At 42.6% G+C, this 14370-nt stretch overlaps 1 protein-coding gene across 1 annotated transcript; it reads left to right on the top strand.

Annotated features, from left to right (window-relative positions):
• Positions 1-9008: 9008 nt before the first annotated feature.
• Positions 9009-13481, top strand: LOC135329877 (acyl-coenzyme A synthetase ACSM3, mitochondrial-like; the record flags this gene model as incomplete). The annotated part of the gene is made up of 6 exons (XM_064519922.1): positions 9009-9210; positions 9933-10140; positions 10383-10526; positions 11411-11567; positions 12496-12575; positions 13273-13481. Coding segments are annotated over 6 exons (948 nt in total), but the record flags the coding sequence as incomplete, so codon positions are not given.
• Positions 13482-14370: the final 889 nt, after the last annotated feature.

The following is a 14370-nucleotide window of genomic DNA, read 5'->3' as shown; positions in this document are numbered from 1 at the left end:
CTTCAAAGGACTAGGCCAGATTTCAGAAAAAAGCATAAACTTAGAGATGACAAACTCTAATCTTTGAAGCATCTGGTCTTTCTTATTTTGATGCTTTTGTTGAACAGAGCATTACGTAACTTGAAAAAGTTACAGTAGCTGTTTAGCTTTATAAAAATATATATCTATAAGATGAGAATCATCATATCATACTTACCAGAATGCTCCCGTCCTGCAAAAGCTATCCCCAGATCCTGCAAGGCACCTTTTGTCCCTTTAGGCTTCCTATTCTAGAATAACTAAGAAGAAAAATGCAGGTGATTAATATACAGCATTTCATAGCCTCTTCACGGTAAAGGAAAAACGACTTCAGAAATACCACCTCGCACTTAATAAATCTCAAGGTCACTGTACAAGTCAGGTGTCTGTTTTACAATTGAGGTAAGTAAGCATAAGGGTAAGTAACTTACCCTGTAACAAGTCAGAATGGGAAGAACCATGAATCCCTTCTCTCAGTCTTAAACTAATCCATTCTATCTTGGCCCTGTAACCATTCAGTTGAACTTTATGGCTTACATCCCCCGGTTTATTCATTCATATTTATTATGCCCCAGGTTTACTCAGCATTCAATAAATGATGACTGTTTTCCTTCCTCAGGCTTAAATTAAAGGCAACATGTTCCCTAAATGAAGCATTTGCACTGTGCCCTGTTGTCCTGTAGGAGGGCAAAAAGCCTGAAAACCCTGCATTGTGGTGGGTAAGCGGTGACGGAGAAGAAGTGAAGTGGAGCTTTGAAGAGCTGGGAGTCCTGTCCAGGCAAGCGGCTAATGTACTGTCTGGTGCCTGTGGTCTGCAACCGGGAGACAGAGTTATTTGGATTCTGCCCAGGATCCCGGAGTGGTGGCTGCTGAATGTGGCTTGCATGCGAACAGGTTAGTAAAAGCATAGAAATGATGTATAGCTATAGCTGCTGTCACATACACCGATCATTGCTATTTAATAGACTCAGAACTACAAACATGCTAACGGGGATGATCATCACTGCCATGCTGGTCAACACCCTTCATGCCAAGTTTTGTCTTTATGGTACTTTTAGGATTTTTTGAACATGCTCTAGCTGTTAAGGAAATTCTGGGAGTCCGTGGACCTCTGTCATTCTCCTCTTTCCAGCACTTGTGATGCATCGCAAATGCATCGTCTTCTTAACTTACAATGCAATGAGCACATACTTACCCGAGTGTTTCACATGTTCCCCTGTGGGCTATGTTAAATACTCGGCTTGCCAGTATTTACAGCCCAGAATGTCTCGGGGCCTCACAAACACTAGCAGCATACCCTGTGAGGACAGGTACACCTGTATTTACTAGTGAAGAATACAAATCCAGAGGGGTAGCATGTCCCAGTGGAAATGCTTTCCACCCCAAAAAAGTCCTTCTTCTTTGGCTGTCCCATGTTGAGCCTAGTATTTTCTAACTTGCAGTGATCCTCCCGTCGAATTTAGTGCATGAAAAAGAAGGGTATATTTACAAATGCAGAGCCAAAGCCTGCTTTCAGCGCAGCCCTGTCCCACTAATAAGCACAAGGCAAGCTAGAGACTGTTTCTAGGTACAAGTACTGTTCTTAAATACTGAGAGTATTCTCCTTTAGGAACTGTCCCGATTCCTGGCAGGCAGCAGCTGACAGCAAAGGACATTCTCCATGGACTACAGAAATCAAAGGCAAAGTGTGTCATCACTGATGGTTCTGTGGCACCAGCTGTGGGCTCAGGTGGGCCTGAATGGCAGTCTCTGAAAGCCAAGCTGCTTGTATCAGAGGGCCACAGAGAAGGATGGCTGAACTTCAGAGAGCTCCTGAAGTGAGTAACCACTACTGTGAAAGCGCCACAGAAACAATGAAAGGCAAGCACAGTGATTTGTTGTGAACAGGAAATGTTGGCACATGCCAAAATATTTTCCTCCCTTCAGGACTGCACAGTGGGAAAATGTCAATGTTTATGACACTTCTGCTTGCTGCAGAAGTTATTTTAGCCAAGCGTTTTCAAGAATGTGTAATTCACCCTTTCAAATCACTGTATTCCTCATTTTGCACATTTTAAAGGCATGCTCCTTCTGATCACCACTGCGTGACCACAAAGCGTCAAGACCCGATGGCCATCTATTTTACCAGTGGAACTACGGGGGCTCCAAAAAGGATTGCACATTCCCACAGCAGCTATGGCATTGGCCTCACAGTAAGTGGAAGGTAAGGCTATCACTTTAAATCACAGATGTATTTCTGTAGCTGGTAAGTTGGCAGAAAGAAGGGGAAGAGAAGATTTTACCAGCAGCTCTGTGTTTCACTATTTTAAAAAGCAGCAGTTCTATTCAGTCCCAACAAGCCTTTTTTCTGTGCAACAAGGCGTAGTTGGAGGTTAGCTGCCTTAGTGTGTATTGCACTTGGCAGTCATACAGAGTCACTAACCTCTTTTTTCACATTTTCTTTAACTTCTTCTAAACTCTTCATTGTGTATAATTAATAGATTGCCCATTTACTGAACATCAGCAAAGAACAAGTTTATGAGGTGTGTACCGTAAAAAGGGGGAAAAGACATGGCTCTTAGGCTTCTGAATTCATGCGTGACTGCTTTAGAGACAAGTCCCACAGGAACAAAATGCTGATAGTTCCGAACATAGGAAGGACTACACAGGTTCGTGAGATCTCTGAGTTTATAAAACTGTGTTGTTTAGAAAATTGGCGTAGCAATGCATCTCATTCTAACTGGCAAAGAGTAACAAATCAGAAGAGAGCAAACTAAAAAGTAAGTAAACCTCAAAGAATCCTTATCCCTACAATATGATTTCAACAAAACTCCTGCAATCTCATACCTATTTATTCAGCATCCTGTTTCGAGGTGGTATTAGCTTGTCCATCAGTATAATTTTTCTCCTAGAAAAATGCAACATCAGTCTATCCTGATGACATCTTCACTGCACTGTGACCCACTCCCGCTCAGAAATTCCGTCATTTGCTGATCATCATCTAGCCAAGAAAAACAGTGCTTCATTGGCACGTCTGTTGTTGATGTTTTAATATTGGCCCTCTTTCTGCCAAATAGAGATTGTGGACTCTTGCACTGTGTCACCCAGGTACTGGCTGGACTTGACTCCTTCAGATATATTTTGGAATACATCAGACACGGGCTGGGCAAAGTCAGGTTGGAGCAGCATTTTTTCCCCATGGATTCAAGGGGCCTGTGTCTTTGCACAGAAGATGCCCCGCTTCGACCCAAGCATTGTCTTTGAGGTAAGCAAGGAGAGCCCAGCAACAGCACTCTTCTCTCTGGCTCGTCCTCCCTAGATTTTCACTTCCCCAGAGCTATTCAGGGGCAGTATGCTGAAGAATTGTGAGCTTCACCAGGAAGTAAGCAACTGGTATTTCAGTAGTGAAGGCTGTAAACGTAAGCCCCCAAACACGAGAATCTTTAACGTCCCCAAATTTTTGTTCTGTACTCTGCTGAGAAGAGATTCGACTGCCCAAACCTGCAAACATCCATTCCTAGGCCTAAAAGTGAAGCCCGCAAGAAATGGGACAGGAGCTTGTGGAGCGCTTTGGTGGTGGTGTTAAAATGAGTGACAGCAGCAGATAATTGAGAATTTTGCTTGCATGTACTGTAGAACTGCATGTTAAGGAGTGAAGAGGCAGCAAGCCTATATTTCTTTAACAAATGGCACCAGCGTTATATTCTGTTACATCCTCTGCACGCAACTCTGTGGAAAAGACCACCATTATTCCTTTTACACGGAATCCCTTTATCATCATACCCACGTTACTGTGATGGCTGAAAATTGTTAGCTAACATTAAGATCCATTGAAGAACACTTTATCGGTCATTCCCCTCTGGAACGTCTGAAAAAGTAGCCTTATGGTTTCCTTTGTTTTCTACTTAAGTTGGAATTATGAAGAAATTCTGCAAGGGAGACTGAAAAGCTTTCCAGAGCACAAAGCTTGGGTGCGTTGAACTAGCTGTAAAAAGATGTAGATTCTGTTTTGAAGAAGAACCTGTTTAAATAGAACTGCTGTATATTCGTGTTGGCGAGTACAAAGCTAACTGCTTTTGTTCTTGTGTTTTGTAAGCTGAATACAGAGATCGTTATGTTATCTCTTGTGATGTAGGTGAGACCTCACGTGTTTCAGTAGCGACATCTACTTTTTTAAATTCTAATTCTCTAGAGTCTGTCAAGATTTCCCATAACAGTCTTCTGTTCTGCTCCAACTGCCTATCGAATGTTGGTGCAACATAGACTGTCCAGGTAAGCCAAAGAAAAGATCCTTATTAGTGTATTTGATCAAAACAGTGGACCAAATGCTCTTCTCACCTTGACTTTACTTCAAAGTTACAATGATGTAACAGCAAAGGTAGTCATGTATTTCTCAACATCTTGAATCTGACATATTAGGAACAAAGCCAGAGTAAACATTTCAGGGACAGCGTAACCATCACAGATTCCACAAATTGTAGCAAACTTGCATGAGACTTTGAAAAGCAGTTTAGCTGATGAAATAGTAGGATAATAATGATAGCGTAGCATGATTGACCTACTTTCCAAAGTGCTTTTATAGTTGGATTCCCCTTCCCTTTGTTTTTCCCCTGCATTCCCCCACTACCATGCTCTACAAGAATAGCGCGTGTCAGTGCAGCTTGGCAACTCTCCTGTGACTTTTTGTTACCATTTTGTTGGAGACCCCAGTTTAGATTCTAGGGTTAGAAACACTGTATCAATTACTAGATGTTAAAATAATGGAGAAATAAAAGAGCGTTTGCATTTTTGCAGATTTGTTTATGTTTAGCTCCACACAATTGGAATGGAATGTATAGGACTTGGTGAAGATTTTATTTTCGTGTAGAAAGGACTCCATGATCCAGGAATACAATAAGGAAGGGGACATTGCAGATAGATCACTGTGTCTGCTTAACTCTGCCAATTATTTGCTTTTTCTTTCCCACCAAGCTACAAATTCAGAAGCCTGTGGCACTGTGTGAGTGCCGGGGAGCCAATCAACCCTGAAGTGATGGGAGAATGGGAAGAGCACACTGGGCTGGATATTCACGAAGGCTACGGACAGACAGAAACCGTATGTTCAGACACTTTGCAGCTACAGCAATAAATTCCATTAGGGTTGCCAAGAAAATGTGAAGAAGTCAATTAGAGTAATCAAGAGTGGGAAAATGTAGCTTGTATAAGTCATAGAATAATCATAACAGTTGCCCCCCAAATCCAAAGACTGCTTTTCATGCCAGTGGGCTTTTGGCTTGGGAAGTAAAACAAAAAAGGTGTGTTCCTCATTGCTGCATGCCAAATGTTGCTTTCTAGACTCACCCTGGAATGGTCCTAGGCCGGCAAGTCCAGAGCGGTCCTAGTTCGGCAAGTCCAGAGCGGTCCTAGGTCGGCAAGTCTAGAGTGGTTCTAGGTTGCCAGATCTAGAACCGAGTCGAGAACCGTTCTAGGTCGCCAGGTCTAGAACCGAGGTGAGAACCGTTCTAGGTCGCCAAGTCTAGAGCCGTTCGCAGACTCCCCCTGGTATGGTTCCAGACTCACTGGCCTAGAACACTTTGCAGTCAACTAGTTCTGGGTCATGGGGGGGGGGGTGCCTGTGAAAGTTCCAGATTGAGGGGTTCCTGGAAAGGTTCTGGAGCCAGTGCACCTAGAAGCATTCTAGAGGTGTGGCTCAAGTCTAGAACCATTGTAGTTGAGTGAGTGTAGAACTGAATTGGAGATTCTGTCCAGAACTGTTTTAGGTCAGCAGGAGTCTAGTGCCATTCCAGGTCGAGGTTCCCTGGAAAAGGTTGCAGATTGGGACATTCCTGGAAATGTTCTAGGTTGGCGAGGAATCAAGAATCACTTTTCAGAAGTGCAACAATAAATACATTTTTAAAAGTTGCAGCTCAATACAAGTATGTTTAGAAAAATGAGTATAAATAAAATCTGTATCATGGCAGTGATGTTTAAAGACTGGACTAGTAAAGAGTTTAAAATAGATGATAAAATAGAAGTGTAAAATATTTACCATCAGCTGTTCATACTTTAATTTTAGCACTCGCAGCTTGATCAGTTCTCTCACTTCATTAATGAGATAGTTTATGACATGCTTGAGCAATTTCCACTTTTATTTACTTTAACCAAGCATGTCATTTTGGTCCCATTCTCAGAAGACATATCTAAGATCATTTGACCGTCCTGATAATAGTAAGTAGGAAGAAGTAATTAAGCTTAAGATCTGGACAAAACCCCATCAATTTTCAAGTTCTCATAGAGGGTCTAAGACGCAAGTATTTCCTGTTGGAAGAATTTCCTGCAGTGTTGGAAGAAGTTCCGGGAGAGGTCAAAGCATCTGCATTTGCCGTGAGAACATTAGATTTCTCTTTCAGAGATGCATATTCCCACTTGAAGTATTCACAGCCTTTCTTATTGCCTTCCTGCTTACTGACAGGACAACCACAAAATGCTTTGCCGTGATTTGGACCGGTATTTGATACATACAGTCTTTTAGCTCTTTGACCACAATGACACCGAGGGGGGGTTGGTTTTTCATTTTTGGCAGCTCTTACAGATTGATTCAAATTGACTGTGGAGTTCAGAATGGCAGGAGACACTTTGGACAAGTTTGAACTTCTTGAAGGTAAGCAATGCCTAAAAGATGCAGTCTTCTCTTTCTAGATAGCAAAAGAGTGTTTTTTCGCTGGTGGGAACATTTTTGGACTTGTTGGCTTTCTTTGAGGAGCCTCGGGAGTGGAATCATTTCCAGTTAATGCTGAATGTGGTGAAGTAGCATTTGCCTTTGCAGGTGGTAACTTAAAAGCAGAAAAGTTTGAAGTCTGCCTTTGGACCATTCCTACATTATAGATCATAGTATCGGGACTTTTGTAAACGATAGACTTCCGAGGTTCCACAGGTACCACAGTTTTCCCCAAACTTTGAAGATCTGAACTCATGACAACTGATGCTCTAGAAATTGTTGTTTCTTCAGATGCTGTTAAAATAGCTGTACTGGAGTCATCTTTGAATGGAACACAATCTGAATTGTGTTCATACTGTGATTCTGGTATGAAAGCTACCTCTTCCCAGTCAGTCAGCAGAGAGAAATAATCGGAACTAGTACTAGTATCCTCCTCAGAGATATTAACTGAGGGGATGGTAGTGGAGACAAGCACTAGTCCTGATCCATGTACTGGAGAGCTGTATTTGGCAGTAGTCGTCAGGTGCCCATTGCGGAACCCTTTCTGAATGCCTGTACCGCGAGATAGCTGTGGCTGTCCAAGAGGAAAAGCAAATCTGTCAGCAGATGCTGTTAAAGAGCTTTGGGCTTGATCATGTAAATCAGTCCTTAAGCTGCTGCTAGATGCAACATGGATGGCTGTAGAGGAATTGATTGTGCTTCTCTCCTGTTGTTCTCCTGTTTGTACGTTGGAATTTATCATAACTCCGGTAGCACTGTTGTGGTTTTCCTCCGCTGGAGAGCTTATTTTGCAAGTTGTATCTCCAGATGTTTCAGGTCTGCTATTACTTCCCAGTGGAGTCTTGTCAGTGAAGTTTATACTCAGTGTTCGGGAAATCAGGTTCCCCTTTGGATGTGCCTAGGGAGTCCCCAAAGAAATGGAGATTTGGGGAAATGAATCCCCAGAAGTAGAAATCAATGCTCTAAATTAATAAGCATATTAGCCTAATGATGTTCTGTTCAATTCATAGTCAAGATGCTGGGTTGTTTATTTGAATAGCTCATCTTTCATCTGGATGCCAGGCTCTGAAGCAAGTAGAAGGGAAGATGTGAGGAAGTTACTAAGCTTAGCCAAAGATTTAGTAACCTTCAGCACACATCCATCACAAATCATCCTCCAAGCAAGACGGGCAGTATTCCGAGAATCATCCAAGCCTTGAAAAGAATGGTTATGTTCATATTCTTCCTTTTAAACTACTGTTAGTGGGGGAAAAGGCATTCAGGTAAGGCTTACATAAATGGGAGGGATTCACGGAACTCTGACACATGGTTTTCTAGAGAAAGTTTGGAAAAGGGCAGTGGCAGTGAAGTTTCCTTTGCTGAACATCTAATGGTCATCTAACCAGAGTTTAATATATGGTCCTGATTACTAACATTCTTGTTTTGTTTTATCACTTATATCAAATTCCGATTGTACTAATATTCTCTTACACTAATAAGATGTCCAGACCTATCCAGTAAGATCAAGTTTCCTTGATTCTCCCTCGATTTCCTTATTCTTCCCCCACTGTCTTTTTCTTTTGAACCCTAATAATTTGATGTTTGGCTGTGTTGTGCAACATACACTTCAAAGGACTAGGCCAGATTTCAGAAAAAAGCATAAACTTAGAGATGACAAACTCTAATCTTTGAAGCATCTGGTCTTTCTTATTTTGATGCTTTTGTTGAACAGAGCATTACGTAACTTGAAAAAGTTACAGTAGCTGTTTAGCTTTATAAAAATATATATCTATAAGATGAGAATCATCATATCATACTTACCAGAATGCTCCCGTCCTGCAAAAGCTATCCCCAGATCCTGCAAGGCACCTTTTGGCCCTTTAGGCTTCCTATTCTAGAATAACTAAGAAGAAAAATGCAGGTGATTAATATACAGCATTTCATAGCCTCTTCACGGTAAAGGAAAAACGACTTCAGAAATACCACCTCGCACTTAATAAATCTCAAGGTCACTGTACAAGTCAGGTGTCTGTTTTACAATTGAGGTAAGTAAGCATAAGGGTAAGTAACTTACCCTGTAACAAGTCAGAATGGGAAGAACCATGAATCCCTTCTCTCAGTCTTAAACTAATCCATTCTATCTTGGCCCTGTAACCATTCAGTTGAACTTTATGGCTTACATCCCCCGGTTTATTCATTCATATTTATTATGCCCCAGGTTTACTCAGCATTCAATAAATGATGACTGTTTTCCTTCCTCAGGCTTAAATTAAAGGCAACATGTTCCCTAAATGAAGCATTTGCACTGTGCCCTGTTGTCCTGTAGGAGGGCAAAAAGCCTGAAAACCCTGCATTGTGGTGGGTAAGCGGTGACGGAGAAGAAGTGAAGTGGAGCTTTGAAGAGCTGGGAGTCCTGTCCAGGCAAGCGGCTAATGTACTGTCTGGTGCCTGTGGTCTGCAACCGGGAGACAGAGTTATTTGGATTCTGCCCAGGATCCCGGAGTGGTGGCTGCTGAATGTGGCTTGCATGCGAACAGGTTAGTAAAAGCATAGAAATGATGTATAGCTATAGCTGCTGTCACATACACCGATCATTGCTATTTAATAGACTCAGAACTACAAACATGCTAACGGGGATGATCATCACTGCCATGCTGGTCAACACCCTTCATGCCAAGTTTTGTCTTTATGGTACTTTTAGGATTTTTTGAACATGCTCTAGCTGTTAAGGAAATTCTGGGAGTCCGTGGACCTCTGTCATTCTCCTCTTTCCAGCACTTGTGATGCATCGCAAATGCATCGTCTTCTTAACTTACAATGCAATTAGCACATACTTACCCGAGTGTTTCACATGTTCCCCTGTGGGCTATGTTAAATACTCGGCTTGCCAGTATTTACAGCCCAGAATGTCTCGGGGCCTCACAAACACCAGCAGCATACCCTGTGAGGACAGGTACACCTGTATTTACTAGTGAAGAATACAAATCCAGAGGGGTAGCATGTCCCAGTGGCAATGCTTTCCACCCCAAAAAAGTCCTTCTGTTGGTTTCTTTGGCTGTCCCATGTTGAGCCTAGTATTTTCTAACTTGCAGTGATCCTCCCATCGAATTTAATGCATGAAAAAGAAGGGTATATTTACAAATGCAGAGCCAAAGCCTGCTTTCAGCGCAGCCCTGTCCCACTAATAAGCACAAGGCAAGCTAGAGACTGTTTCTAGGTACAAGTACTGTTCTTAAATATTGAGAGTATTCTCCTTTAGGAACTGTCCCGATTCCTGGCAGGCAGCAGCTGACAGCAAAGGACATTCTCCATGGACTACAGAAATCAAAGGCAAAGTGTGTCATCACTGATGGTTCTGTGGCACCAGCTGTGGACTCAGGTGGGCCTGAATGGCAGTCTCTGAAAGCCAAGCTGCTTGTATCAGAGGGCCACAGAGAAGGATGGCTGAACTTCAGAGAGCTCCTGAAGTGAGTAACCACTACTGTGAAAGCGCCACAGAAACAATGAAAGGCAAGCACAGTGATTTGTTGTGAACAGGAAATGTTGGCACATGCCAAAATATTTTCCTCCCTTTAGGACTGCACAGTGGGAAAATGTCAATGTTTATGACACTTCTGCTTGCTGCAGAAGTTATTTTAGCCAAGCGTTTTCAAGAATGTGTAATTCACCCTTTCAAATCACTGTATTCCTCATTTTGCACATTTTAAAGGCATGCTCCTTCTGATCACCACTGCGTGACCACAAAGCGTCAAGACCCGATGGCCATCTATTTTACCAGTGGAACTACGGGGGCTCCAAAAAGGATTGCACATTCCCACAGCAGCTATGGCATTGGCCTCACAGTAAGTGGAAGGTAAGGCTATCACTTTAAATCACAGATGTATTTCTGTAGCTGGTAAATTGGCAGAAAGAAGGGGAAGAGAAGATTTTACCAGCAGCTCTGTGTTTCACTATTTTAAAAAGCAGCAGTTCTATTCAGTCCCAACAAGCCTTTTTTCTGTGCAACAAGGCGTAGTTGGAGGTTAGCTGCCTTAGTGTGTATTGCACTTGGCGGTCATACAGAGTCACTAACCTCTTTTTTCACATTTTCTTTAACTTCTTCTAAACTCTTCATTGTGTATAATTAATAGATTGCCCATTTACTGAACATCAGCAAAGAACAAGTTTATGAGGTGTGTACCGTAAAAAGGGGGAAAAGACATGGCTCTTAGGCTTCTGAATTCATGCGTGACTGCTTTAGAGACAAGTCCCACAGGAACAAAATGCTGATAGTTCCGAACATAGGAAGGACTACACAGGTTCGTGAGATCTCTGAGTTTATAAAACTGTGTTGTTTAGAAAATTGGCGTAGCAATGCATCTCATTCTAACTGGCAAAGAGTAACAAATCAGAAGAGAGCAAACTAAAAAGTAAGTAAACCTCAAAGAATCCTTATCCCTACAATATGATTTCAACAAAACTCCTGCAATCTCATACCTATTTATTCAGCATCCTGTTTCGAGGTGGTATTAGCTTGTCCATCAGTATAATTTTTCTCCTAGAAAAATGCAACATCAGTCTATCCTGATGACATCTTCACTGCACTGTGACCCACTCCCGCTCAGAAATTCCGTCATTTGCTGATCATCATCTAGCCAAGAAAAACAGTGCTTCATTGGCACGTCTGTTGTTGATGTTTTAATATTGGCCCTCTTTCTGCCAAATAGAGATTGTGGACTCTTGCACTGTGTCACCCAGGTACTGGCTGGACTTGACTCCTTCAGATATATTTTGGAATACATCAGACACGGGCTGGGCAAAGTCAGGTTGGAGCAGCATTTTTTCCCCATGGATTCAAGGGGCCTGTGTCTTTGCACATAAGATGCCCCGCTTCGACCCAAGCATTGTCTTTGAGGTAAGCAAGGAGAGCCCAGCAACAGCACTCTTCTCTCTGGCTCGTCCTCCCTAGATTTTCACTTCCCCAGAGCTATTCAGGGGCAGTATGCTGAAGAATTGTGAGCTTCACCAGGAAGTAAGCAACTGGTATTTCAGTAGTGAAGGCTGTAAGTGTAAGCCCCCAAACACGAGAATCTTTAACGTCCCCAAATTTTTGTTCTGTACTCTGCTGAGAGGAGATTCGACTGCCCAAACCTGCAAACATCCATTCCTAGGCCTAAAAGTGAAGCCCGCAAGAAATGGGACAGGAGCTTGTGGAGCGCTTTGGTGGTGGTGTTAAAATGAGTGACAGCAGCAGATAACTGAGAATTTTGGTTGCATGTACTGTAGAACTGCATGTTAAGGAGTGAAGAGGCAGCAAGCCTATATTTCTTTAACAAATGGCACCAGCGTTATATTCTGTTACATCCTCTGCACGCAACTCTGTGAAAAAGACCACCATTATTCCTTTTACACGGAATCCCTTTATCATCATACCCACGTTACTGTGATGGCTGAAAATTGTTAGCTAACATTAAGATCCATTGAAGAACACTTTATCGGTCATTCCCCTCTGGAACGTCTGAAAAAGTAGCCTTATGGTTTCCTTTGTTTTCTACTTAAGTTGGAATTATGAAGAAATTCTGCAAGGGAGACTGAAAAGCTTTCCAGAGCACAAAGCTTGGGTGCGTTGAACTAGCTGTAAAAAGATGTAGATTCTGTTTTGAAGAAGAACCTGTTTAAATAGAACTGCTGTATATTCGTGTTGGCGAGTACAAAGCTAACTGCTTTTGTTCTTGTGTTTTGTAAGCTGAATACAGAGATCGTTATGTTATCTCTTGTGATGTAGGTGAGACCTCACGTGTTTCAGTAGCGACATCTCCTTTTTTTTAATTCTAATTCTCTAGAGTCTGTCAAGATTTCCCATAACAGTCTTCTGTTCTGCTCCAACTGCCTATCGAATGTTGGTGCAACGTAGACTGTCCAGGTAAGCCAAAGAAAAGATCCTTATTAGTGTATTTGATCAAAATAGTGGACCAAATGCTCTTCTCACCTTGACTTTACTTCAGAGTTACAATGATGTAACAGCAAAGGTAGTCATGTATTTCTCAACATCTTGAATCTGACATATTAGGAACAAAGCCAGAGTAAACATTTCAGGGACAGCGTAACCATCACAGATGCCACAAATTGTAGCAAACTTGCATGAGACTTTGAAAAGCAGTTTAGCTGATGAAATAGTAGGATAATAATGATAGCGTAGCATGATTGACCTACTTTCCAAAGTGCTTTTATAGTTGGATTCCCCTTCCCTTTGTTTTTCCCCTGCATTCCCCCACTACCATGCTCTACAAGAATAGCGCGTGTCAGTGCAGCTTGGCAACTCTCCTGTGACTTTTTGTTACCATTTTGTTGGAGACCCCAGTTTAGATTCTAGGGTTAGAAACACTGTATCAATTACTAGATGTTAAAATAATGGAGAAATAAAAGAGCGTTTGCATTTTTGCAGATTTGTTTATGTTTAGCTCCACACAATTGGAATGGAATGTATAGGACTTGGTGAAGATTTTATTTTCGTGTAGAAAGGACTCCATGATCCAGGAATACAATAAGGAAGGGGACATTGCAGATAGATCACTGTCTGCTTAACTCTGCCAATTATTTGCTTTTTCTTTCCCACCAAGCTACAAATTCAGAAGCCTGCGGCACTGTGTGAGTGCCGGGGAGCCAATCAACCCTGAAGTGATGGGAGAATGGGAAGAGCACACTGGGCTGGATATTCACGAAGGCTACGGACAGGCAGAAACCGTATGTTCAGACACTTTGCAGCTACAGCAATAAATTCCATTAGGGTTGCCAAGAAAATGTGAAGAAGTCAATTAGAGTAATGAAGAGTGGGAAAATGTAGCTTGTAGAAGTCATAGAATAATCATAACAGTTGCCCCCCAAATCCAAGGACTGCTTTTCATGCCAGTGGGCTTTTGGCTTGGGAAGTAAAACAAAAAAGGTGTGTTCCTCATTGCTGCATGCCAAATTTTGCTTGCTAGACTCACCCTGGAATGGTCCTAGGCCGGCAAGTCCAGAGCGGTCCTAGGTCGGCAAGTCTAGAGTGGTTCTAGGTTGGCAAGTCTAGAACCGAGTCGAGAACCGTTCTAGGTCGCCAGGTCTAGAACTGAGTCGAGAACCGTTCTAGGTCGCCGAGTCTAGAACCAAGTCTAGAACGGTTCTAGGTCGCCAGGTCTAGAACCGAGTCGAGAACCGTTCTAGGTCGCCAATCCGGAACCGGATCTAGAACGGTTCTAGGTCGCCGAGTCTAGAACCGAGTCGAGAACCGTTCTAGGTCGGCAAGTCGAGAACCTTTCTAGGTCGCCAAGTCTAGAGCCGGTCGCAGACTCCCCCTGGTATGGTTCCAGACTCACTGGCCTAGAACACTTTGCAGTCAACTAGTTCTGGGTCATGGGGGGGGGTGGTGCCTGTGAAAGTTCCAGATTGAGGGGTTCCTGGAAAGGTTCTGGAGCCAGTGCACCTAGAAGCATTCTAGAGGTGTGGCTCAAGTCTAGAACCATTGTAGTTGAGTGAGTGTAGAACTGAATTGGAGATTCTGTCCAGAACTGTTTTAGGTCAGCAGGAGTCTAGTGCCATTCCAGGTCGAGGTTCCCTGGAAAAGGTTGCAGATTGGGACATTCCTGGAAATGTTCTAGGTTGGCGAGGAATCAAGAATCACTTTTCAGAAGTGCAACAATAAATACATTTTTAAAAGTTGCAGCTCAATACAAGTATGT

This window comes from Dromaius novaehollandiae, chromosome 14 (genome assembly GCF_036370855.1).
Source record: "Dromaius novaehollandiae isolate bDroNov1 chromosome 14, bDroNov1.hap1, whole genome shotgun sequence".
In the NCBI taxonomy this organism is placed as follows: Eukaryota; Metazoa; Chordata; class Aves; order Casuariiformes; family Dromaiidae; genus Dromaius; species Dromaius novaehollandiae.
Note: the sequence above shows the minus strand (reverse complement) of the source record. Positions and strands in the feature narration are given on the sequence as shown.